The following is a 25,381-nucleotide window of genomic DNA, read 5'->3' on the forward strand; positions in this document are numbered from 1 at the left end:
TATAGGGAGTTAAGAGGTAAACTAAAAAATAGGACCTCAAAGGTAGTAATCTCAGGATTGCTACCAGTGCCACGTGCTAGTCAGAGTAGAAATAGAAGGATATTTCAGATGAATACGTGGCTAGAGGAATGGTGCCAGGGGGAGGGATTCAAGTTCCTGGGACATTGGAACTGGTTCTGGGGGAGGTGGGACCAGTTCAAACGGGATGGTTTGCACCTGGGCAGGGCTGGAACCGATGTCCTAGGGGGAGTGTTTGCTAGTGCTCTGGGGGAGGGTTTAAACTAAAATGGCAGGGGGTTGGGAACCTGAGCAGGGAGACAGAGGAAAGGGAAACAAGGATAAAAGCAAAAGATAGGAAGGAGAGAAACAAAAGTGGCAGTCAGAGAAATCAACGGTTTAAATCAAACGTGGCCACAATAAATAATTCTAATAGATCTAAGAGCATTAAAAAAACAAGCCTGAAGGCTTTGTGTCTTAATGCGAGGAGCATTCGTAATAAGGTGGATGAATTGGCTGCGCAAATAGAGGTAAACGAATATGATTTGGTTGGGATTACGGAAATGTGGCTCAAGGATGGCCAAGACTGGGAACTCAACATCCAGGGGTATTCGATATTCAGGAAAGATAGGCAAAAAGGAAAGGGAGGTGGGGTAGCATTACTGGTTAAAGAAGGGATTAACACAATTGTAATGAAGGATATTAGCTCTGATGATGTGGAATCTGTATGGGTAGAATTGAGAAATACTAAGGGGACGAAAACGTTAGTGGGAGTGGTATATAGACCTCCAAACAGTAAGGCGGAGGTTGGGGATGGCATTAAAAGGGAAATTAAAGAAGCGTGCAATAAGGGCACAGCAGTCATCATGGGTGACTTTAATCTACATATAAATTGGGCTAACCAAATTAGTAACAATACTGTGGAGGAGGAATTCCTGGAGTGTTTACGGGATGGTTTCCTGGACCAATATGTCGAGGAACCAACCAGAGATCAGGCCATCTTAGACTGGGTATTATGTAACGAGAAAGGATTAATTAGCAATCTTGTTGTACGAGGCCCCTTGGGTCGCAGCGATCATAATATGATCGAATTCTCCATTAAGGTGGAGAATGAAGTAGTTGACTCAGAGACTAGGGTCCTCAATTTAAATAAAGGAAACTACGATGGTCTGAGGAGCGAGTTGGGTAGGATTGATTGGGGAATGTCACTCAAAGGGTTGACGGTGGATAGGCAATGGCAAACATTCAAAGACCGAATGGATGAACTACAGAATTTGTTCATCCCAGTTTGGCATAAAAATAAAACAAAAAAGGTGACTCAACCGTGGCTAACAAGGGAAATTAGGGATAGCATAAGATCCAAGGAGAGGACATATAAATTGGCCAGAAAAAGCAATAATCCTGAGGATTGGGAGCAGTTTAGGATTCAACAAAGGAGGACAAAGGGATTAATTAAGAAAGGGAAAATAGAATATGAGAGTAAGCTTTCAGGGAACATCAAAACTGACTGTAAAAGCTTTTATAGACATGTGAAGAGAAAAAGATTGGTGAAGTCAAGCGTAGGTCCCTTGCAGTCAGAATCAGGGGAATTTATAATGGGGAACAAAGAAATGGCAGACCAACTGTTATGTTCATAAATAAATAGACGTTTTCATTATGAACAGCTAGCTTGAGCTAGTCATTTATTCAGCCATGTGGACTAGTGTACAGGCATCCATCTTGACTACTGCCTTGTGGGTAGCCCCTTACTAAACATACAGCTCCACCTAGTGTACCATTCTAGAATTACATGTTACTGATCATTACACCAACTAAATACATATATTGGTTCTGTCTTCACAAAGGAGGACACAAATAACCTCCCAGAGATGCCGGGGAACATAGGGTCTGATGAAAGGGTGGAACTGAAAGAAATCAGTATTTGTAGGGAAATGGTGTTAGGGAAATTGATGGGACTGAAGGCTGATAAATCCCCAGGGCCTGATAATCTACATCCCAGGGTACTTAAGGAAGTGGCCCTAGAAATAGTAGATGCATTGCTGGTCAGCTTCCAGAACTCGATAGACTCTGGAACAGTACCCATGGATTGGAGGGTAGCTAATGTTACCCCACTATTCAAAAAAGGTGGTAGAGAAAAAGCGGGTAAGCCTGACATCGGTAGTGGGGAAAATGCTAGAGTCCATTATAAAAGATGTAATAGCAAAGCACTTGGAAAGCAGTGACAGGATCGGACAAAGTCAACATGGATTTACAAAAGGTAAATCATGCTTGACTAATCTACTGGAATTTTTTGAGGATGTAACTGGTAAAATAGATAAGGGAGAACCAGTGGATGTAGTGTATTTGGACTTTCAGAAGGCTTTCGATAAAGTCCCACATAAGAGATTAGTGTGCAAAATTAAGGCACATGGGATTGGGGGCAAGGTATTGACTTGGATAGAGAACTGGTTGGCGGACAGAAAGCAAAGAGTTGGAATAAACGGGTCTTTTCCGAGTGGCAGGCAGTGACTAGTGGGGTACCACAAGAATCGGTCCTAGGACCCCAGCTGTTCACAATATATATTAATGATCTGGACGAGGGAATTGGATGTAATATCTCCAAATTTGCAGACGACACAAAGCTGGGTGGGAGGGTATGCTGTGAGGAGGATGTCGTGAAACTCCAGTACGATTTGGACAGGTTGGGTGATTGGGCAGAAACGTGGCAAATGCACTATAATGTGGATAAATGTGAGGTTATCTACTTTGGTGGCAAAAACAGGAAGGCAGATTATTATTTGAATGGCAATAGATTGGGAGAAGGGGAAGTGCAAAGAGACCTGGGTGTTCTTGTGCACCAGTCGCTGAAGGTAAGCATGCAAGTGCAGCAGGCGGTTAAGAAGGCAAATGGTATGTGTAGTGTATGTGCCTTTAAGAGCCCCATGTGTACTGTAATGCCGGTAATGGCCACTCGGCTATATAAGCCTGAGTATTGTGTTGTATCCGTTAGTTCCCCTCCAGACTTTGTTTAGTAAACACCTATCAAACCAACTCCTGTCTTCAGTGCCTTTATCAACACACAGACACAACAGTGGCGACGAAGTGGAAACGGACTTACCTACAATTCGGCAGCACCTCAAGGACATCGATTCCTCTGGCGTCCAGAAGAATCAAGAAGTGAAAGAAGCTGTTGTTTCACCAGCTGGCCAAGCTGGTGGCAGGTACTGCAGTAATCCTTCCTGGGCGTCAGGTTGGGGCTCCAGCGGCTGGCTCTACAGCTGGGCCAAGCAGCGAAAGCGGAGGCAAGCAGCAACAGACGGGGAGGGAGCACTCGGGAGACGGCCGGTGCTGCAAGCAGGTCGGCGTTCAGACCTAGAGAGAGAGAGTCCGGCGGGAACGAGTCTCCAACTGTAAATAAATAAATAAATAAAAGAACGGAAACCGCGGGAAACAGCGTTGTCATCGGCAGCAGCGGCGGGAAAGCGCGGGAAGCGCCATGTCTTTTCTAAGATGCCTAATTCTGGCAATATTGATGCTTTTGATAATGAGATAGAGGATTGGACCACATATGTGGAAAGAGTGGAGGTATATTGCACCGCAAATGGAATAGAAGATGAAAAAAAAGCTTCAGTACTTCTAAATCTAATGGGCGCAAAGACATACAAGCTGTTATGAAACTTAATCACTCCAGCCGAACCGATGGACAAGAATTTTAAGGAGATTGTTGATACCCTACACTGCCAATTCGGGTCAGGACTGGCAGATTCTCTACGAGACAAATTCGTCTGCGGTCTCCTCAGTGCAGGAACACAAAAAAGGCTACTTTCTGAGAAAGATTTAACACTAGACAAGGCTTTCAGTGCAAGAGGAGCTGCAGAGATACAGCAAAAGCCACAAGACTTCGGCACCCATGAAATGGCACGGGGTTTCGAGAGATGTTATCGCTGCGGCAGATCCACCCATGACCAGAGGGACTGCTGGTTCAAGGACAAAGCATGCAGGCAATGCGGAAAGATGGGACACATTACACGTGTATGCTGATCTGGAAACAAAAAATCCACTAACAGGAAAAGAATCAATAAGGAAAAGCACAGAAAGGTACAAATGATGACGGACAGTAGCTCCGAAGACCAGAAGAGCGATAGCGACTCCGGGAACAAGAGACTAAGCTCTCTCAAATTACATAATGTAATTGCCAAAGAAGATTACCAGACCATTTGGGTTACCCTCACAATAGCAGGGTCCCCAGTTAAAATGGAGCTAGATACAGGATCAGCTCTAACCGTCATAAATCGACGGGATTACGAGCGGCTATTTCTGCATATACCTTTAAAAGACACATCCATTATCTTGAAAACATATACGGGGCAGAAAGTATACCCCAAAGGAAAAATAAGGGTGCCTGTTGTATACAACGGCAAGGAAATACAGAAGTTGTATTTATACGTTCTACAAGATGGTGGTCCACCGCTGTTGGGACGTGAATGGATCAGGAAAAGACGTTTAGACTGGCACTCCATTCAGGCACTGACGGTGACCAGTAAGGAAAAAAATGATGATGATGTCATACCTGAACGATTAAAAGACATCTTGGCCAACGCCAAGGAAGTGTTTCAAGAGAAACTAGGAACCTTGAAAGGCATCACCGCCTCAATAAAAGTGGAAGATGCAGCAATTCCCAAGTTTTTTAAAGGAAGACCGGTGCCATACGCAATTCGTCCAGCAGTCGAGGCAGAGCTGGAGAATTTGGAAAAGGCAGGCGTATTATCTAAAATAGATTGGAGCGAGTGGGCAACACCCATCGTTCCAGTCATGAAGAAAGCATTGAATAATGATAAATCTGAAGAACAGAGAAAAATTCGCATCTGTGGAGACTTCAAGGTGACTGTAAACCCGGTCCTTCACACGGTACAGTATCCTCTTCCGAGGATAGAAGATATTTTCGTCTCACTATCCGGAGGGAAACGTTTCACCAAAATTGACTTGGCACAGGCATATCTACAGATGGAGGTTGAAGAGGCCTCTTAAAAAATATCTCACGATAAATACACACAAAGGTCTGTACCAGTACAATCGACTGGTTTTCGGAGTAGCATCCACTCCAGCTATCTGGCAAAGAGCTATGGAGCAAGTCCTCCAAGGGATTCCGGGGACTCAATGCTACCTAGACGACATCCTTGTAACAGGAGAAAACGACAACGAGCACCTTGCCAATTTGGAGCAGGTGCTCACTAGGCTGAGCGAACGGGGCTTACGAGCAAATCGCCCCAAGTGCGAATTTTTCCAAAATCAAATATCATATTGTGGCCACATAATTAATAAGGAAGGGTTGCATAAGTCACCTGAAAAAATTGAAGCGGTCATAAAAGCCCCAGCACCTGAAAATGTTTCACAATTAAGGTCGTTCCTGGGATTAATAAATTACTATCATAAATTTTTACCGAACTTATCAACTCTTCCAAACCCTCTTAATGAACTGCTACAAACAGGAGTAATTTGGAAATGGAGCGAAGACTGTAAACGTGCCTTCCATAAATGCAAAGACTTAATCGCGTCCAAAGAAGTTTTGGCTCATTGGCAGTGATGGGTTGTAATCAGACTGGTGTGCGATGCATCCCCTTACGGCGTAGGAGTGGTATTATCGCATAAATTCCCTGATGGCTCGGAACGGCCAATAGCTTTTGCGTCACGCTCATTGAACTCAGCTGAGCGTAACTATGCCCAAATCGACAGGGAAGCACTCAGCCTGGTATGGGGAGTGAAGAAATTCAACCATTACCTACAGACAAAAATTTACCTTGTTGACTGACCATCAACCCCTCATCTCCATATTCAACCCTAAAAAGGGTGTTCCCATTATGACAGCGCAAAGGCTACAGAGGTGGTCCCTTTTTCTAGGGGCACACCAATACAACATAGAATACACAGGATCAAAACAGCATGGAAATGCTGACGGTTTATCGCGCCTACCGTTGCCAACGGTAGAAGAGGCACCTACAGTAGACCCAGTGGAGATGTTCCACTCGACCATAGTGGAATGTCTACCAGTAACAAATTCTGCCATTGAAAAGGAAACGAGAAATGACCCGACTCTCTCACGAGTCTACGATTTAACGGTGAAGGGATGGCCAGCACATGGCGAACCACTGTTGCCAGCATTCTCGCAAAGAAGAGAACAGCTGTCAGTGTGCCGAGGAACCTTGATGTGTGGATCCAGAGTGGTGATTCCACCCAAACTCCAGGATAAAGTGCTAAAGGAGCTTCACGAGGGGCATCTGGGTGGAGTGAAAATGAAGAACCTAGCCAGAGCGTTTGTATGGTGGCCAGGTATCGATGGAGACATCGAAGAAATGACCAAGAGCTGCCTAGGATGCCAGAAGGTCCAAAACGCTCCATCCCAAGCCCCTCTACATCCATGGGAGTGGCCCTCATCTCCATGGCAAAGGGTACACATCGACTTTGCTGGTCCATTTATGGACTCAATGTTCTTAATCGCGGTTGATGCACACTCCAAGTGGCCGGAGGTAATAAAGATGTCCTCCACCACCACGGAAAAAACCATCACAGTATTAAGGACCATATTTGCCAGGAATGGGCTGCCGGAACAGATCTGTTCCGATAATGGACCGCAATTTGTGTCCAAAGAATTCAGGAAGTTCTTAAAAAAAACAATGGGGTTAAGCACTACACGTCCGCCCCATACCATCCCGCCACCAATTGATTGGCTGAAAGGTTTGTCCAGACCTTCAAGAAGGCCATAAAGGCCATGGGTAATGAAGACATAAAACTTCAGCACAAGGTGGATAACTTCTTGTTTGCATACAGGAATGCAACACATATGGTTACAAACCAAACTCGCGCCATGATGTTCTTCAATAGAAGCCTAAGATGCCGGCTGGATTTGATCAAGCCCAACATCAGAAGGGACGTGGAGAACCGGCAATTTCAAGGCATGAATGAAAGGCCAACTAGAACCTTCCAGATAGGTCAACAAGTTTTGGCCCGGGACTACCATACCGAGAAATGGCAGCCTGGAACTATCTGCACACGACTAGGACCGCTGATGTATACCGTGGACATCGGAGAAAACATAATAAGGCGCCATGCTGACCAAATCATAGAGTCATCCGAAAAGGGACAACCTACACCACAACTCTATACGCCTAACGATGAAGTAGAGATACCCATATCTACCTCCGATCCAGTGATACTGGAACCTGATGAACCCGACACTGGCATTCAAGCCGAATCAGCCTTGCCAAAAGAACCTACTACACCACCAGAAACTACTACACCACCGAGGCGTTATCCGGACCGAGTCAGGAAGCCTCCAGAGAGACTGACTTATAATTAATTAACTGCAGCAATGTATAGATTATTTTTCTTGTAACATGTAATTAATAATTACTTAAAATATTATGTACTGGTTAGCTAAAAGGGGAGGAATTGTAGTGTATGTGCCTTTAAGAGCCCCAGGTGTGCTGTAATGCCGGTAATTGCCACTCAGCTATATAAGCCTGAGTATTGTGTTGTATCCGTTAGTTCCCCGCCAGACTTTGTTTAGTAAACACCTATCAAACCAACTCCTGTCTTCAGTGTCTCTATCAACACACAGACACAACAGTATGTTGGCCTTCGTAACAAGAGGATTCGAGTACAGGTACAAGGATGTCTTGCTACAGTTGTACAGGGCCTTGGTGAGACCGCACCTTGAGTATTGTGTGCAGTTTTGGTCACCTTACCTGAGGAAGGACGTTCTTGCCATGGAAGGAGTGCAGCGAAGATTCACCAGGCTGATACCTGGGATGGCAGGAATGACGTATGAGGAGAGATTGTGTCGATTGGGCTTATACTCACTGGAGTTTAGAAGATTGAGAGGGGATCTCATCAAAACCTATAAAATTCTGTCAGGCCTGGACAGACTAGATGCAGGAAGGATGTTTCTGATGGCTGGGGAGTCCAGAACCAGGGGTCATAGTCTAAGGATAAGGGGTAAGCCATTTAGGACTGAAATGAGGAGGAATTTCTTCACCCAGAGAGTGGTGAACCTGTGGAATTCTCTGCCATAGAGGGCGGTGCATGCCAGTTCATTAAATATATTCAAGAAAGAGTTGGATATATTTCTTAAGGCTAAAGGGATATGGGGAGAAGGCAGGGACAGGGTACTGAATTTGGATGATCAGCCATGATCTCATTGAATGGCAGAGCAGGCTCGAAGGGCCGAATGGCCTACTCCTGCTCCTATCTTCTATGTTTCTATTTACAGGCCAAAGTTGGTCAAAGATTTTAAAGTCGGTTATCTGGCAAGTCACACTTTTTCTCTCCTACCGTTTGAAGCTTAACCTGCCTCCAGTTTCGGGTTCACATTTGTCACAACTGTGTTTCCCAAATTACAATTTTTCTCTCTTTCCCGCCTCACCCGCCCCCACCACCACCACCCACGCTTGCTGCCTTTTCAAAATTTTCAACAACCAGTGAATGTGCGACTCTGATGTGGGGCCAGGATGCCCCCTCCCCTGTCACACACACTCTTGCAAAGAGAAACGAAACTGATTAATTTGCATAATTTCAAAGTGAATCTAATGGAACTGCTAAAGTTATTACCACTAAATCAAAAGTTATTTTTTTTAAACTGCATGAGGGCTTTGCTAAAAATCATTGAACTTGTTGCTGATTTAGTGCCAGAAAGTTTAACACCTGTCCAACTGGAAACCTAGTCCTCCTATTTAAAAAACAATGCTACATTTACGTGATTCACTGCCGTTGGGTATGTAGTATACAGTTAAATAGAAATGAGAGAGCCAAAATATATTACTATATTTGGGTTACATAATAAGTGCTGCAGGAAATACTTGGTTTGTACAAAAAAGGAAGTAAAATGTTTCTTAATTAACTGGCTTCAAATCAAACTGTTCTGTCCCATTTCATGGTTTATTTGTGGGGAATGTTTTATATAAACTGGAATTGGTGAGGTGCCCATTCCTGACACATGTTTAGTGTAGGTCAAGGAAATTCATTGATGAACAAATGACACATACAATTTCAGAATTTTTATTTTTAAAGACAGAAGTATTCCACACAGCATTACTGTGGGTGAAATTCTATCTTTGCATTCACCAACTGATGTTTGGCATTTTCTTTGGTAGTTCAGTGTACAGAGATGTAGGCCCCGATTGTAAGTGCTCCCACCTGTCAGAAACTGGGTGGTGGGCAGTGAAAATAACAGGTGTCAGTTACTTCCACCAATCCTGCTTCCTTCCAGCCATGTCCCCATATTAACCTGTTCTTTTGAGCAGGCGAGCAGGAAGGAAGGAAGCGGGGATCTGTTTTAAGTATGCCGATCAGGTCTGTTGATGTCATCAGGACCTGATCTGCAATTTCAACCTGAGGCCCGAGTGGCAGGGGTGGGGGAAGGTGGTGGGGGGGAGTGGGGACGGTGTTGGTTCCCCTGTCAGCCGAAATCAGCCGGGATCTGGTTCCTGGTCCAGAAGAGGTCCAGCAGGTGAGTTAGAAATTTATTTTCAGGCTTTCTTGTGAGCCATGAGTGGCAGGAAAGTTCCTCTGGGCCTCCATTGATCCGGCCTACCTCCCCTCCACCCCCTTCCCCCACCCCCCCACCCCCAAATTGGTAGTTTCTTTACATTAGCCTGGTGTGAAACTTTCTGCCTTCAGGTGATGGGTGAATGTAGTGGGTATCCCACGTATTCTCCTTTTAGGAGTTATTGTTAAACCTGGGCTTGCTAACCCAGACACTGGAGAATAAAGACGTTGGTTTAAGTTCATAAGGGACAATGCCATCTAGCTGTGAACACAAGAGTTGGGAAAGAAACGGAATTGTAACAGCTGGGACATGTCACCATCATCTTGCACTCGCTTTAGCACCAGTTGAAGATGTGGGAAGTGTTTGCTAGAAGTTGGCCAGTTGTTTGAATGGTGTTTGGAGGAAGGGAATTCACGTGAGGTGGAGTGTATAGTGGTCACTCTAGATGTGATCTTCACATTTAGAAACTGATGACCAAACTAAACGCGTGGAGTTTACAGACTCTTTGGACTCTATTTTAATTCCCATTGCCTGGCAGAAACTAGGCGGAGGCAGTTAAAATGGAGCGGAGGACTTACCCACTCCATTGGGGCCCAATCTGCTACTATAACCTGATGGGTGATTGGGGGAGCAGTGGTGGCTTCCCTACCAGGCCAAACCTGCTGGGAACTGCAGCCAGGGCCAGAAGAGGCCCAGCGAGCTAAGCCTTTACAGGTTTCCTTGTGGGTCAGATGAAGCAGAAGTGATCTTCCGGGCCCCACAAGGAAACCTTGGGCCTCCCCTCCCTCGGGTTTCCTCCCCCCACCTTTATTTACAATATTTGGAAGTCCTGTTTATTTAACTGACGCTGTCCTTTAAATTTGGATTTATAGATTTGATTCTATCCAAGGTGGGTTATTTACCCATTAATCAGAAACTTGACCAATAAATAAAAATAACCATTGGAAGAGGCAGTAACATCACATTTGTTGTGGACAGTAGCAATAAATCAACAAACCAGTATTTGAACTGTTGTCATTTTCCTGCCAATTCCCTGCCTTCTCCCCCCCAGATATTGATTCCTTGCTGTGGTATTGCTCCGTAGGCACCAATTGCCCTCTGGCACCAAATGGCTGTGCTGCGTGTGTGAGCCAAGAGAATGACTATTGTAGGCTATTCGACCAGAAGCATAACAGGAGCTGGAAGCTCAGCCTACACTTATTTATTTATCTATCTATCCAGGTGCCCAAATGTGCCCCTTCTGAGATCAACTGATGGAGCATAAACCAATTATTGAAGTGTGGATAATCTTGATCAGTATGGCTCGGTTACTAATTGCACTAACCAGATTAGCGACTTGAGGACACCAACAACGGTTCAACCATAATTCGAAGTCTTGTCTGAATGGGTGGGAATGGAAACATGAAAATTACTCTCTCCGCACCTGACCTTTTCTGTGGTTGTGGTGGTGCTGCCGAAGTCGGAGAGAGATCTGCAGAAGCTGATCTTATACTCACCAGGGCTGAAACCATCCACTGTCTGCCTGCTGCCACCAATAATGTTCAATCTACCGGCAGCTTCCTCCGGCAGTAACCAAAGGAATTGGCATCACCGAGAGTATGTTTTAACTGGTGGACATCTTGAGTATTTAAAATATACATATCAAAATTATTTTTAAACATGAATCCATTTTAAAAATAAATCTATAATTTGAGCTATTTTAATTCCATTCATGAGGTGCTAATTCTGTTCTTTGGTTGAAGTGGAAAGTCATATCACAATATCACTCGTCAGAATGTCATGTGTAAGCGCGCGCGCACACCATGTGTGCACACATTCTCGCACACTCATGAGCACACACTCTCACACTGTTTCTCCACCCGTGCTTTGGCCTGAATAGTCATACTTGAAACTTGGAGAATCTACCAAATTTAGGAGTGCTTGAATTGACAGCCTGAATTTAACAAACACGCATTCCTAATACTGGGTTTTGGTTGAGCAGATTGAGATTTCACATATGTCATGCAGCTGGAATGCCTGGTCTCAGTTTAGTGTGAATCGACATTCATGGAAATTGCCAGTTTGCCCAGCTGTAGTGGTTCTGGTTAAAAAAAAAAGGGAAGGAAAAAAGGGAAAGGGCAAAGAGAGATGTGGCAAAGAGAGTTTTAAAAATTACAAAAGAGGATTACCATGCACATAACTCTGTGTTTGTTTAATTCTGTTGGGGTTTTCTCTGTGTTTGAGTATTCTTACCTGTCAGTTTTGGGCCTAGTGAGGCTTCTCTTACAAAATGAGGCTGTCAAAAGTAGTCACTACATCATCCTGACCCCAACACGTGAAGCTGTGATGAAGGGAGCAGGAGGAATGCAGAGAAAAGCAGAATGCAGCAGTTGGCTGAGTGGGATCAACTGTCCAATGAGTGTAAGGCCATAGACACCTTACATAAGAACATAAGAAATAGGAGCAGGAGTAGGCCAATCGGCCCCTCGAGCCTGCTCCGCCATTCAATAAGATCATGGCTGATCTGATCCTAACCGCCAATCTACTATCACAGAACTATCTCCTGAATCTAACAGAATTAGACACATGAAATAGGAGCAGGATCAGGCTACACGGCCCCTGGGCCCGCTCCGCTACCCACAGGGCCATGACCGATCCGAACCTAGACTCATGTCCAAATTCCTGCCCGCTCCCCGTAACCCTTAATTCCCTTTACTTCTAGGAAACTGTCTATTTCTGTTTTAAATTTATGTAATGATGTAGCTTCTACAGCTTTTTGGGGCAGCATATTCCATGGACCTACCACCCTCTGAGTGAAGTAGTTCCTCCTCATCTCAGTTTTGAAAGAGCAGCCCCTTATTCTAAGACTATGCCCCCTAGTTCTAGTTTCACCCATCATCGGGAACACCCTCCCCGCATCCACCCGATCCAACCCCTTCACAATCTTATGTTTCAATAAGATCGCCTCTCATTCTTCTGAACTCCAATGAGTAGAGTCCCAATCTACTCAACCTCTCCTCATATGTCCATCCCCTCATCCCCAGGATTAACCGAGTGAACCTTCTTTGTACTGACTCGAGAGCAAGTATGTCTTTTCTTAAGTATGGACACCAAAACTGTATGCAGTATTCCAGGTGCGGTCTCACCAATACCTTGTACAACTGAAGCAATACCTCCCTATTTTTATATTCTATCCTCCTAGCAATGAAAGCCAACATTCCATTGGCCTTCTTAATCACTTGCTGCACCTGCATACTAACCTTTTGAGTTTCGTGCACCAGGACCCCCAGATCCCTTTGTACTTCAGTACTTTCCAGTTTCTTGCCATTAAGATAATAATTCGCTCTACGATTTTTCCTGCCAAAGTGCATAACCTCACACTTTCCAGTATTGTATTCCATCTGCCAAATCTCTGCCCATTTACTTAGCCTGTCTATGTCCCCTTGCAGGTTTTTTATGTCCTCCTCACTCACTACTTTCCCTCCCATCTTAGTATCATCTGCAAACTTTGATATGTTACACTCGGTCCCCTCCCAAATCGTGGAATGATTGAAGTCCTACAAGAATATTGTGAGGATATTTGCACTTGCCGAATAGGATTAATGCCTCGGTTTCAAAGGTCTGGCCACTGCTGCTTCATATTCTACATACTGCAGGAGAATACAAACCGGAAGGGCCATCATTTACAAGAAGTTTGGGTGCCAACGGTTTAGATAAACTGCCAAATAGACAGCATGACGCCACTGACTTGCATGTACAGAAAACACAACTCCTGCACTGGGGGGAATAGCGGGAATTTGTGCCAGTAAAGTTAAGAGGCCATTTCCTCTTTACCCGCTCCTGTGCGTTACATAGAATTTTCCAATTCTAATTTCGGGGGGACAGTCGGCAATTGTTAAAAGTTCTAGAGCATTTGGAACAGGTTTTTCAGTTTTAGAGAAAAAAAAAGAGTTTCCTCCACCGCTATCAGCTTTTGAATTTGCCGCACAAATCCTCTTCACCAACTAAAAACAAAGAATAGTTTAGACAAATGTGCCTGGCCACAAGTGGAACCACAGTGCCTCAGTTGGTGACTTCCTGTTGGTGAAGTAGGTCATGCAGTTTCTCACTGAATATCAAGAGACCATGGAACAAGCTTCCAACCAGCTCTCCTGATGCCAAATTGGAGAAGATAAAATTGCAGCTTTGTGCACTATCTTCTCATTCCCCCAGATGATACCTTCTTCCCACACTGGCACATTTCATGTTAATCTGCTTTCAGAAAGTGACTTTACTTTCCATTAACATGGGGTAAGACCAGGTTTGTGCCATTAATCTGTGCAACAATACAACTTCTGCTCCAACCGAAGGATATAAAATGGGGCACATGCCCCACACCTTGCATTACTGATTAGGGGAAAATGTGAACGTTTATTTTTTCTTTTCTAGAACGAACTTCTACCTGCAGGACTAAGGCAGAAAGATCAGACAAAAAAGGCACCCACAGGCCCATTAAATAGAGATCAGCTTCTGGACCACTTAGAGAAACAAGCAATAGAGTGCAAGGACAGAGAGGACTTGGTTCCTTATACAGGAGAAAAGAGAGGTACGTGATATTTTTAGGGGGTTGCAAGGTCTGCTTTGCTAATTTTTCTTTGACTGCTACACCCCATGTTTAAGGGGTTTTTATTATAAATTACCTTGGAGCGATTTGTTCACCAGATTACTCTTGTTGCTAATATTGGTCAGGTGTTTGCATGGAAAAATCCATCAGGTACAAAACAAGTCACTGAGATGTCTACACCCACCTCTTGCGTTCTGTTTTCCTTACTCCCTCACTCCATAGGGACACACCCCTCTCACCCAGAGAACATTGATGCAGCATTGCTAAGCCAAGACTTCGGGACTCCCAAGTGTGGACAAGGATTCTAAGAAGTGAGCTAGGACCACTCTACCCAATAGCGGTCTGGCCTGCAACTTTATCTGGAGCTGAGCGGTAAAATTCCAGCCCACAGTCTGCCCCTCCAGATTCCATCTCTTCCACCAATCCACAGCATTCCCTTGCTGCATTTCTAATAACCCTTAATCCTATTTGTTCTCAAGAACCTGTCTGGTTCTTGCGGTTGTGAATGATTGCTAAAATGAATGGCAGTTAGCAGTGACATTGTGCATACACTATTAGGCTGGATTTTCATTCAGAAGTCGGGAAGGAGGCAGGCCTACAACTTTCGGGTTTTAGTCCCGCCTCCATCGAGATGCGGCCAATCCATGCGATTTTCACTTGATTGACCTTGTTGAGCCCGCCCAGCGGGCTCAGCAGGCCAATTAAGGGCCACCGGCAACAGGTGACGTCACAGACTGAAATTTCATCTGTCAAGACGTGTTGGCAGATGAAATATCAGTGTTTCACAGCTGTTTGAAGCTGTGAACCACTGACAGTCTCACTTCTAACCTGAGTCCTTCTACGCAGACTCGGTTAGAAATCTCGCCGGCGCTGAAGGCTGTCACTTTTGACAGCTCGCAGCCATTCTGCTTTCTGTGCCGGCTGAATGATGGACTCCCGAAGCCTAGAGGAAGGAAGGCTTTAAAGGTAAGTACAGGTACAAGTAATTTAAACTTCTTTACACACTTTAGACACACCAAACACACTTACCTTTGCACTCATGCACCCATCACTCACCTGAACACCGACACCTCGACCCCTCCAAGTCCTTCAACCCGACGGCCCGACGACTCTAACCTGGCGTGGTTTGGCGCCGTCGGGAATCCCACACGACACCCTTCAAAATAGGGATTAGGCTAAAAACTGCCTGTTAACTACCTGTTAACAGGCAGTTAATTGGCACTAATCCCTTCCCGCCGCGGGTCCCAGTGCGGGGCGGGTACCCACCTCCTTTGAAACTTACATGGAGGCAGGTTTTGGGTGGGATGGTGTCGGGACCCCCGCACGCCTAAAAGCCCGCCTCTCGGCACACTGAAAATCAACCCCTATGTGTGTATAAAAGTTTGAGACCTGAAAGTAAAGTTTAAGGGATTACACGTCTAATCAAAATGTCTCTCCTCTCCAGTCTGAATATTTGCATTTCAGTGCAACAGAACACGCTATTGTAAGTCTGAACTAAAACCTGTTGATGCTGTTTTATTTCATTGTAATGTCTACAAAGCAAACCATGAGATAAATAGTGATTTTTTTTTTTTCAAATTATCAAACTGCCATGGCGGGATTTGAACTTGCATTCTCTGGATTACCCCAACATGGTAGTGTAGTGATTGTTACTGCATTAGTAATCTAGAGGTTGGATTGATGACTTGAATTTAGCTTTTTTTAATATATGTGTAAAATCTGGTATCATTAAAAGTGATCATGAAGCTGTTAGATTGTTGTAAAAACCCAACTGGTTCACTAATGTCCTTTAGGGAAGGAAACCTGCTGTCCTTACCCGGGCTGACCTATATGTGACTCAAGGCCCACATCAACGTGGTTGACTCTTAACTGACCTGTGAAGTGGCCTACAAAGCCACTCAGTTATCACCACCTTCTCAGGGCAACTAGGATTGGGCAATAAATGCCAGCCTTGCCAGTGATGCTCACATCCTGAGAATGAATAAAAGAAAATTGCGAGGAAGCACGCTCGGAGGGTTCATCTGTCAAAGTTTCGGCCTTGTGATTTACACTTCTTCTCTGAGAAAATATCACTAGAATTTATATTTGTCTTGGGTTCCCTGAAAGATAAAGCAATTGTTTTACAGTTTACACTTTTGTCCTACAGAATTCCACAGACTTATGCTGAATAAGCATCATACATTAATACAGCCTCTTATAAAATGGAGTGCCTGTCAGGTACTTACTGTAATGTGGGTCCATTTGCCAATTTAACTATGACCATTGATGGCGATGCAAAGCTGACATCCCCTTGCCTTGCTCTGCTTCAGTACAGTTTTTGCTATTTATTTACACACTAACTCTGAAAGCAGTCACGAGATCCTTAGTTTGAAAAGAAATCCACCACCCCCGATAGGGAGACTTAGTAGAGGTGTGAGGCCATGTGGGGAGAAAATAAAACATTTTTATTAACTTTTCTAAAGCACAACCTCTTCTCTCTATGAAATAATAGTTTTCAGCTTTTCCCCCATAAACAATGAATAAGTGACTTTCATCAGATTCTACATACGTAATTGTTTTTTAAAAAGTGAGAGCCATCGGCAGTCTCGTTCCTGTTTTCTTGAACTCGCTCCCTAAGTGCCACTGGCTCTCGGCCTCTTTCTTTCTGCCTTTAAAAGCTTTGACCAAACCCACCTCTTTGTTCAAGCTTTCAGAACCTCTCCTACTGAGACTCTGCATCGGTTCCTTTCTTTCTCTGAAGCCTCTTGAACTGTCTTTCTGCTTTAAAGATGCTATACAAGTGCAAGTTGTTGTAATGTTTAGTGAACCATCCATCAGTGTATCCATGATCAACAACGTCTCATTGGAGATAGGCAATTATTTTGTTTAATTTATTCTGACTGAACAGAAATTACTGTACTGGTGATTTTGTAAAACAGTTAGTTTTGAGGAGAGGTATCAGTGTTGAGTAGTTTCTAGAACTGGTAAATAGTTTTCACCTTGAGTCACCTTGTGTGCGAGTGACACTTGATGGGATGCCATTTATCTTGTAATTGTTCTCCTGTTCTCCAGCCATCTAACGGCAACTCCTCTGCCTCGACAAAAATAGCTGTGACTGCATTCCATCCTCAGCTGCGTATTTATTTCTTGAAGAGATCTGCCAACCAGTTGTCGAAAGGTGTTATATTGCACATTGCTCCAAGAGAGCCTCTGCTTCAGTGTAACCACCACCCCTCCCCCCAACTCTTTCTATTCTCAAGTTACTCAGAATTTCCTGATAACTGACGGATCATCGTGCTAAATTTAGTCTCCGCATTGGATGCCGGCCTGATTACAGTTGAATTTTCAAGTTTGCTGGTTTGAAAACCCTTACACACTCCCACCTTGATCGTTTCTCCCCCACCATCGCTTCAAACCAAGGGGCGGTAGCTTGAGCGTATCTGGTGTTCAGCTTGAAACACATCAAGCACTATTGGGCCTCGCTCTCCTGTGCCTAAACCACCCACTACTCTAGGATCATCCTGGAGCGCAAAGATAACCCCAGGCTTCTTTTCTCCACTACCAACCATTTCCTTAAATGACTCTCCCCTCCACCCTCACCATCCATTCAGCTGCCTCTGCTGCAACACTCCCTTCCCCTAACCCACCGGGCCAAACTTCCTCTCGGATTCCTCCCCGCCCTAGCCCTGAACTCTCATCTTTTTCTAATTTCTCTCCAATCTGCTCTTATGCCCTCTTCAAGCTCATCTTGTCCACGAGACCCGCTTCCTGCTCTCTCAACCCCATTCCCACTAAACTTAAAAAAAATTTTTTTTTTTTTTTTATGGGATGGGGGCGTCGCTGGCAAGGCCAGCATTTATTGCCTATCCCTAGTTGCCCTCGAAGGTGGTGGTGAGCCACCGCCTTGAACCGCTGCAGTCCATGTGGTGAAGGTACTCTCACAATGCTGTTAGGGAAGGAGTTCCAAGATTTTGACCCAGCGATGCTGAAGGATAGGTGATATACTTCTAAGTCAGGATGGTGTGTGACTTGGAGGGGAAGTTGGAGGTAGTGGTGTTCCCATGTGCCTGCTGCCCTTGTCCTTTGAGGTGGAAGAGGTCGCAGGTTTGGGAGGTGCTGCCGAAGAAGCCTTGGCGAGTTGCTGCAGTGCATCTTGTAGATGGTACACACTGCAGCCATGGTACGCCGGTGGTGGAGGGAGTGAATGTTTAAGGTGGTGGATGGGGTGCCAATCAAGCGGGCTGCTTTGTCCTGGATGGTGTCGAGCTTCTTGAGTGTTGTTGGAGCTGCACTCATCCAGGCAAGTAGAGAGTGTTCCATCACACTCCATCCTTGTGCCTTGTAGATGATGGAAAGGCTTTGGGGAGTCAGGAGGTGAGACTCGCTGCAGAATGCCCAGCCTCTGACCTGCTCTTGTTGCCACAATATTTATGTGGCTCGTCCAGTTAAGTTTCTGGTCAATGGTGACCCCCCAGGATTTTGATGGTGGTGGATTCGGCGATGGCAATGTCGTTGAATGTCAAAGGGCGGTGGTTAGACTTTCGTTTGTTGGAGACTGCCTGGCACTTCTGTGGCGCGAATGATACCTGCCACTTCCCAACGTTCAGGCTTGGGCTGGTAAGATCGAAGCCATCGTCCCTTACCTGTGTGCGTGCTGTTGTTCTGCATGCATATTGTACTCCTGTGCCTGCGCACGTTGTAATTCTGGGTCATACTTGCACCACGAGCTCTGTATGTCCATGAGCTGCTCAAATGTCCCAGGTTCATTCCAGTTAAGGTCAGTTTTGTGCTTTGGGCTCCCCTTTGCTGTGCAAACAGACCCGGTCTGCACCTCACCCAGTGGCCTCTCTGTAAATCCACCTCTGTTTATCCCCACCTCCATTACTTTGTTTTTGTTTAATTTAAGCAGCCATCATTGTGGTAGTAGTCAGCTTGGCCTCACCTCATACCACCACCGAACGGGAAATTGAAAATGTAGCTCCTGCCGATGTTGGTTGGGACTCCCTGGTGGTGGTTGTGGTATTAATGATTGCAACATCCGATGAATGTTCTAAAACAACTATTTGTGTTCACAATAATGAAAAAATCATAAATCTAACTGTTTTGTTGGAGATATGTCTATATATAATCTTGCACCTGTACAAAATTCATGTGAACTCCTTAATTTTTAAATTCTGATGCCCGAATTTATTATAAAACTGCCTATATAAATTTGTCACACTGTAATAACCCCCTTAGGTGCTGCAGTGCCACCACTGGCAGGAAGCTGTATTACAGCGTGACAAGTTTACATAGGCAGTTTCCATTATAAATGTGGATATAGGAATTTATAATGGAAATATATATAAAATTAGGAGAGAATGTATGACTTTAAATTGGGGACTGGATTCCGTCTGCGCCCTGACCCAATTATCCCCACCCTCTAACCCCTCTTCTGTTGAAACCTATATTTGGCCTTGACTCTGTGAAGTCATAGAGTCATAACGGCACAGAAGGAGGCTATTCGGTCCCTCGAGTCCGTGCCGGCTCTCTCTAGAGCAATCGAGTCAGTCCCATTCCCCCACTCTATCCCCGTGGCCCTGCAAGTTTATTTCCCTCAAGTGCCTATCCAGTCTCCCCTTGAAAACATCAAGTGTCTCCGCTTCCAGCGGCAGCAAGTTCCAGGTCCTCACCACTCGCTGCATAAAAAGGTTTTTCCCTCACGTCTCCCCTGTATCTCTTGCCCAAAACCTTAAATCTGTGTCCCCTAGTCCTTGTACCATCAACTAGTGGGAACAGCCTTTTCCCCATCTAGCCTATCCAAACCCGTCATAATCTTGTACACCTCTATAAAATCACCCCTCAACCTCATTTGCTCTAATGAAAACAAATCCAGCTTCTCCAACCTGTCCTTGTAGCTAAGATCCCCCATCCCCAGAACCATTCTGGTAAATCTCCTCTGCACCCTCTCAAGGGCCTTCACATCCTTCCTAAAGTGTGGTGACCAGAACTGAATGCAATACTCCTGTTGTGGCCTAACCAGCGCTTTATAAATGTTCAGCATAACTTCTCTACTTTTGTACTCAATACCTCTATTTATGAAGCCCAAGATCCTATATGCTTTGTTAACCACTCTCTCAATATGTCCTGCCATCTTCAGGGACTTATGCACATTAACTCCCAGGTCCCTCTGTCCCTGCACACTCTTTAAAACTGTACCATTAAGTGTATATTGCCTCTCCCTGTTCCTTCTGCCAAAATGCATCACCTCACACTTCTCTGCATTAAATTCCATCTGCCACTTGTCTGCCCATTCTGCTAGCTTTTCTATGTCCTGTTGCAGTCGATTGATATCATCACTGTTTGCCACACCCCCAGGTTTGGTGTCATCGGCAAATTTAGAAATTCTACTCTGTATTCCAATATCCAGGTCATTTATATATATATCAATAAAAGCAGTGGCCCCATCACTGACCCTTGGGAACACCACTGTCTACCACCCTCCAGTCTGAAAAACAGCCATTTACCACAACTTGCTGTTTTCTGTCCTTAAGCCAATTCCTTATCCAAGCTGCCACTGACCCACCTATTCCATGAGCCTCAATTTTGTTAATCAACCTGCTATGTGGTACTTTGTCAAACGCCTTCCGAAAATCCATGTAGACAACATCCATTGCATTCCCTTCATCAATCCTCTGTTACTTCATCAAAAAATTAAATTAGATTAGTCAAACAAGAACCTGTGTTGGCTCTTAATTAGCTTAAATATCTCCAAATGCCCATTAATTTTTTCCTTGATTATTGTTTCTAAAACTTTACCCACCACTGATGTTAAACTGACTGGCCTGTAATTACTAAGATTGTCCTTACACCCTTTCTTGAACAATGGTGTCACATTTGCCACTTTCCAATCCTCGGGCACCTCCCCTGCATCTAGGGAAGATTGGAGAATTATGGCAAGCCCTTCCACTATTTCCTCCCCCAATTCCCTTAGCAACCTGGAATGCAAGCCATCTGGACCAGGTGACTTGTCCACTCTAAGCATACCCAGCCTTTCTAGTACATCCTGTCAATCAATTTTCACCCCTTCCATTGCTTCTACCTTTTCCGCTTCTACCTTTTCCACTTCTACCAATATTTGGCTAGTAAGTTGTAAAAATAATAGAAAGTCTTTAATCCAGTGCATGTCATGACATCTGTGTAAAAATGCTGGTGTCTTCTGACCTGGAGCTGATTTTTCAAGCAGCTACCAATCTGCAAACTCTCAGCAGCAGCTAAACTTGGGATGTACCTATTTACAGTAATTAGACTTTGCAGTCTTTAAAGGGACAGGCCAGTTAAACATGGGAGAATAATAGATTGTGAGTTATGTGGTATAACACTCATGTCAGGACTATGAAAAGAAAGCAGGGCAGTGGGATTAGCTTCAATAAAACAGACATGCTAGGTGAGTGGCTTCCTTCTGTGGAGATTGTAAAACAGCAGAAGAGATCTGCTTATATGTATAATAATTTTGTAAGGTTTGTTCCTATCTTTTCACCTTCCAGAATTTAGCACATGCTGTTCCAAACTGAAAGGACCACACACTACTTCATGCTCCATGAGGTGGGAGTGATAGAAGCAAGTTCTTGCGACATCTATTAAAAGGGCCGTTCTCTTTGTTTTCAGGATATGGGCATCGCTAGCAAGGCTGGCATTTACTGTCCATCCCTCGCTGCCCCGAGAAGGTGGTGGTGGGTCTTCTCCTTAAACCACTGCAGTCCTTGTGGTGATGGAGCTCCCACAATGGTGTTACAGAGGGAACAATAGTTGAACTACATTACTTTTTGTGTATTTGCTCAGACTGATGTGTTGCTTTCTTGTGGACTTATTGTTGTAGGAACACCTTGGATCCCCAAAGCGAAGCCTGCCTCAGTAATTGACAGTGTTACCCTGGAACCAGAGCTGGAGGAGGCCTTGGTCAATGCTACTGACGCTGAACTTTGTGACATTGCAGGTAAGGGAAGCTCGTCCCATTGAGAGGATTCACTTCACAGTGCCACTTACTAAATAACAGATGAAGTTTCCATTTTAATTTTGTTACAACTGTTTCTCGGAGTGTATGTTGTTCTCTCATTTCCCTAAACCAATCCCCCCCCTTTTTTTCATGCCTCCCCAAGCCATTTGATTTCTGCGTCAGAAGGGCTGGTTTACAGTGTAGAGTTGCAACTATACATGTAGAATTACCTAGAAATTACAACATGGAAATAGGCTGTTTGGCCCAACCAGTCCGTGTCGGTCTTTATTCTCTACACAAGCAGTCGTGCTAATCCCATGTGCCCACCCTGTTCCCACATCCCTTTATCCCTCTTTCCTTCAATCACCTATCTAACCTATCCTTCAGTGCTGACATGGTCTCTGCCTCAATCACTAACCTTGGTAATGCATTTCACAGATTTCACACCCTCTGTGCATAAAAGTGTCTCATCCTTGTTGTCTTAAATCTCTTAGGGACAGTATTAATCGTCATTTAGAAAGGCATGGATTAATCAAGACAGTCAGCATGGATTTGTTAAGGGAAGGTCATGTCTGACTAACTTGATTGAATTTTTTGAGGAGGTAACCAGGAGAACTGCTGAGGGTAGTGCGTTTGATGTAGTCTACATGGATTTTAGCAATTCTTTTGACAAGGTCTCACATGGCAGACTTGGTCAGAAAAGTAAAATCCCATGGGATCCAAGGAAAAGTGGCAAGTTGGATCCAAAATTGGCTCAGTGGCAAGAAGCAAATGCAATGGTCGACGGGTATTTTTGTGACTGGAAAGCTGTTTCCAGTGGAGTTCTGCGAGGTTCAGTAATAGGTCCCATGCTTTTTGTGGTATATATCAATGGTTTAGACTTCAATGTAGGTGGCAAATGGAATTCAATCCGTAGAAGTGTGAGGTAATGCATTTGGGGAGGGCTAACGAGGCAAGTGAATACACAATAAATGGTAGGATACTGAGAAGTGTAAAGGAACAGAGGGATCTTGGAGTGCATGTCCACAGATCCCTAAAGATAGCAGGACAGGTAGATAAGGTGGTTAAGAAGGCATATGGGATACTTTCCTTTATTAGCCGAGGCATAGAAGATAAGAGCAGGGAGGTTACGCTTGAACTGTATAAAACACTAGTTTGGCCTCAGCTAGAATACTGCATGCAGTTCTGGTCACCACATTACAGGAAGGATGTGATTGCACTAGAGAGGGTCCAGAGAAAATTTACAAGGATGTTGCCAGGACTGGAGAATTTTAGCTATTAGGAAAGATTGGATAGGCTGGGTTTGTTTTCTTTGGAACAGAGGAGGCTGAGGGGAGACTTAATTGAGGTGTATAACATTATGAGGGGCTTGGATAACGTGGATAGGAAGGACCTATTTCCCATAGCAGAGAAGTCAATAACCAGGGGGCACAGATTTAAAGTAATTGGTAGAAGGATTTTAGGGGCGTTGAGAACTTTTTTCACCCAGAAGGTGGTGAGGGTCTGGAACTCGCTGCCTGAAAGGATGGTAGAGGCAGGAACCCTCATCGCAAGTACTTGGATATGCACTTGAAGTGCTGCAACCTACAAAGGTACGGACCAGGAGCTGTGAAGTGGGATTTGGGTGGATAGCTCTTTTTCGGTTAGCACAGGTACGATGGGCCGAGTGGCCTCCTTCTGTGCCGTAAATTTCTATGGTTCTTACATTTAATATTTTATATCCATGTTTTTTATATCTAGCGAGGAAATCATAGCAAGACTTATTATTCTGCTATTAATTCTATAAAGATTATCCTCATGATATCTATAGATTATTCCACTATTCAAATGGCCGCATAATGACTTTCACACTGATTCTTTCATCCTCTGTGGGAGGGGCCCCAAGTTGAGACTGTGGATTGGGGATCAGACCTACATCTCACCACGCCATGGTGCACCATTAAGAATGGGACTATGATGCAATGTGTAATATTGTTTGCAGAATTCACACTGATCACACTAGACTGAAAATGGAAGTCGGCCTCCCCCAAGTTGTCCTGTCTCTGGTTGCCTTCTCAGCTGAAACTCCGGATAGGCTGGTAGACACTGAAGTTGTTAAAGGGAAGGTGGAACCAGGTGAGGTGCTTGAAGGAGGAGAAAGTGCCAAAGGAGTAGGGGGAGAGAGCAAGTAGTGATTTGGAGGGCCACACCGCCACCACTCCGGTTTCGGCAGGACAGGTGGTGGAAAGTACAGCCAGGTGCGGAGGCTTCAGTAAAGGGGCAAGGTGTCCTCATCCATGAGCCAAGTTTCAGTCTAAACTAGGATGTTAATATAGTCGTCCACAATAAGAGTGTGGATGGAAAGGGTCTTGATGGTGAGTGAACGGACATTCTGGAGAGAAATGTGGAGAGGGGCAGTGATTTTTGATCCATTGGCAAAGTCCAAGGAGTCAGGGGTGTGGGAGATGAGTGGGACAGGAAGGAGATTGGTGAGATTAGACCTCTGAGGCCTAGAAATTCGGTGGGCTGCGCCAGCAGTTAGTGCCTAAAGAAGGCACTCAGTGGCTTTAGCGCCACTGGCCACGCCTCCCGCGATATTTAGCGGGGCGCTAATGGCAGCGTTCGCCTGTAGCGCTGCGCCACCACCAATGACGTCATCGGTGTGCGCAGCGCCCCGCTACCGCCCCGATCGCGATATTTGGTCGCGCCCGCCTCTGTAACGCCGGTCGCAAATCGCGCCCGGTTCACGGGGCCTACCTGTGGCGGTAGTGGCGCAATTTAAGGTGGAGGTGCGGGGCGGCCATTTTTTTCGGTGGCCACCTGCCAGCACCTCCGTCCCCGGCCTACTGATTTCCACCCCCCCCCCCCCCCCCGGGCAGTGCCGGCTATGTCCCGAGAGCCCGACACTTCTCCTCGGTGCCGGGCTCTTTTGCCGGCACTTGCGATCGGTCATTGCGCTGGTGCAGGCCCCTCCCCCTTAAGAAGGGGAGGAAGGCCTGCAGTACCGCAGCGCGCCGTGCCGCAGGGTGTGGCGCTGCGGCACGTTGCGCTGCGATATTCAGTTTCAGCGCCCTAAGAGGGACGCGGGGCGCCTCAAGCAGCGCCCCACGTCCCTCTTGGGGCGCTCAAACTGAATTTCCGGCGGGCGCAACGGCTCTGATCGCAGCGGTAATTCCGGCGCCCAGGCGAGCTTGGCACCCCGTTTGGGGCGCCACCGAATTTCTAGGCCTGAGTGTTTTGGGCAGGAAGTTAGTGAGAGAGGAGGATGGGGTAGTTGGGGTTGAAACAAAACTAGAAATGTAAAAACAACTGCACAGTAAATTGAATTAAGTCGATTAAATACAAATTC

At 45.2% G+C, this 25,381-nt stretch overlaps 1 protein-coding gene across 4 annotated transcripts in view; it reads left to right on the forward strand.

The window, feature by feature from the left end:
• Positions 1–25,381, forward strand: part of tmod1 (tropomodulin 1) — a 123,030-nt gene that overhangs the window by 61,047 nt on the left and 36,602 nt on the right. For all 4 annotated transcript variants that reach the window (XM_085983880.1, XM_085983891.1, XM_085983873.1 and 1 more), the window contains exons 3-4: positions 13,925–14,081; positions 21,937–22,053. In XM_085983880.1, coding sequence (XP_085840006.1) covers positions 13,925–14,081; positions 21,937–22,053 — 274 coding nt within the window. The remainder of the gene's footprint in view (positions 1–13,924; positions 14,082–21,936; positions 22,054–25,381) is intronic.

Source organism: Somniosus microcephalus, chromosome 1 (assembly GCF_052327205.1).
Source record: "Somniosus microcephalus isolate GS21.2 chromosome 1, FLI_Smic_1.0, whole genome shotgun sequence".
NCBI lineage: Eukaryota > Metazoa > Chordata > Chondrichthyes > Squaliformes > Somniosidae > Somniosus > Somniosus microcephalus.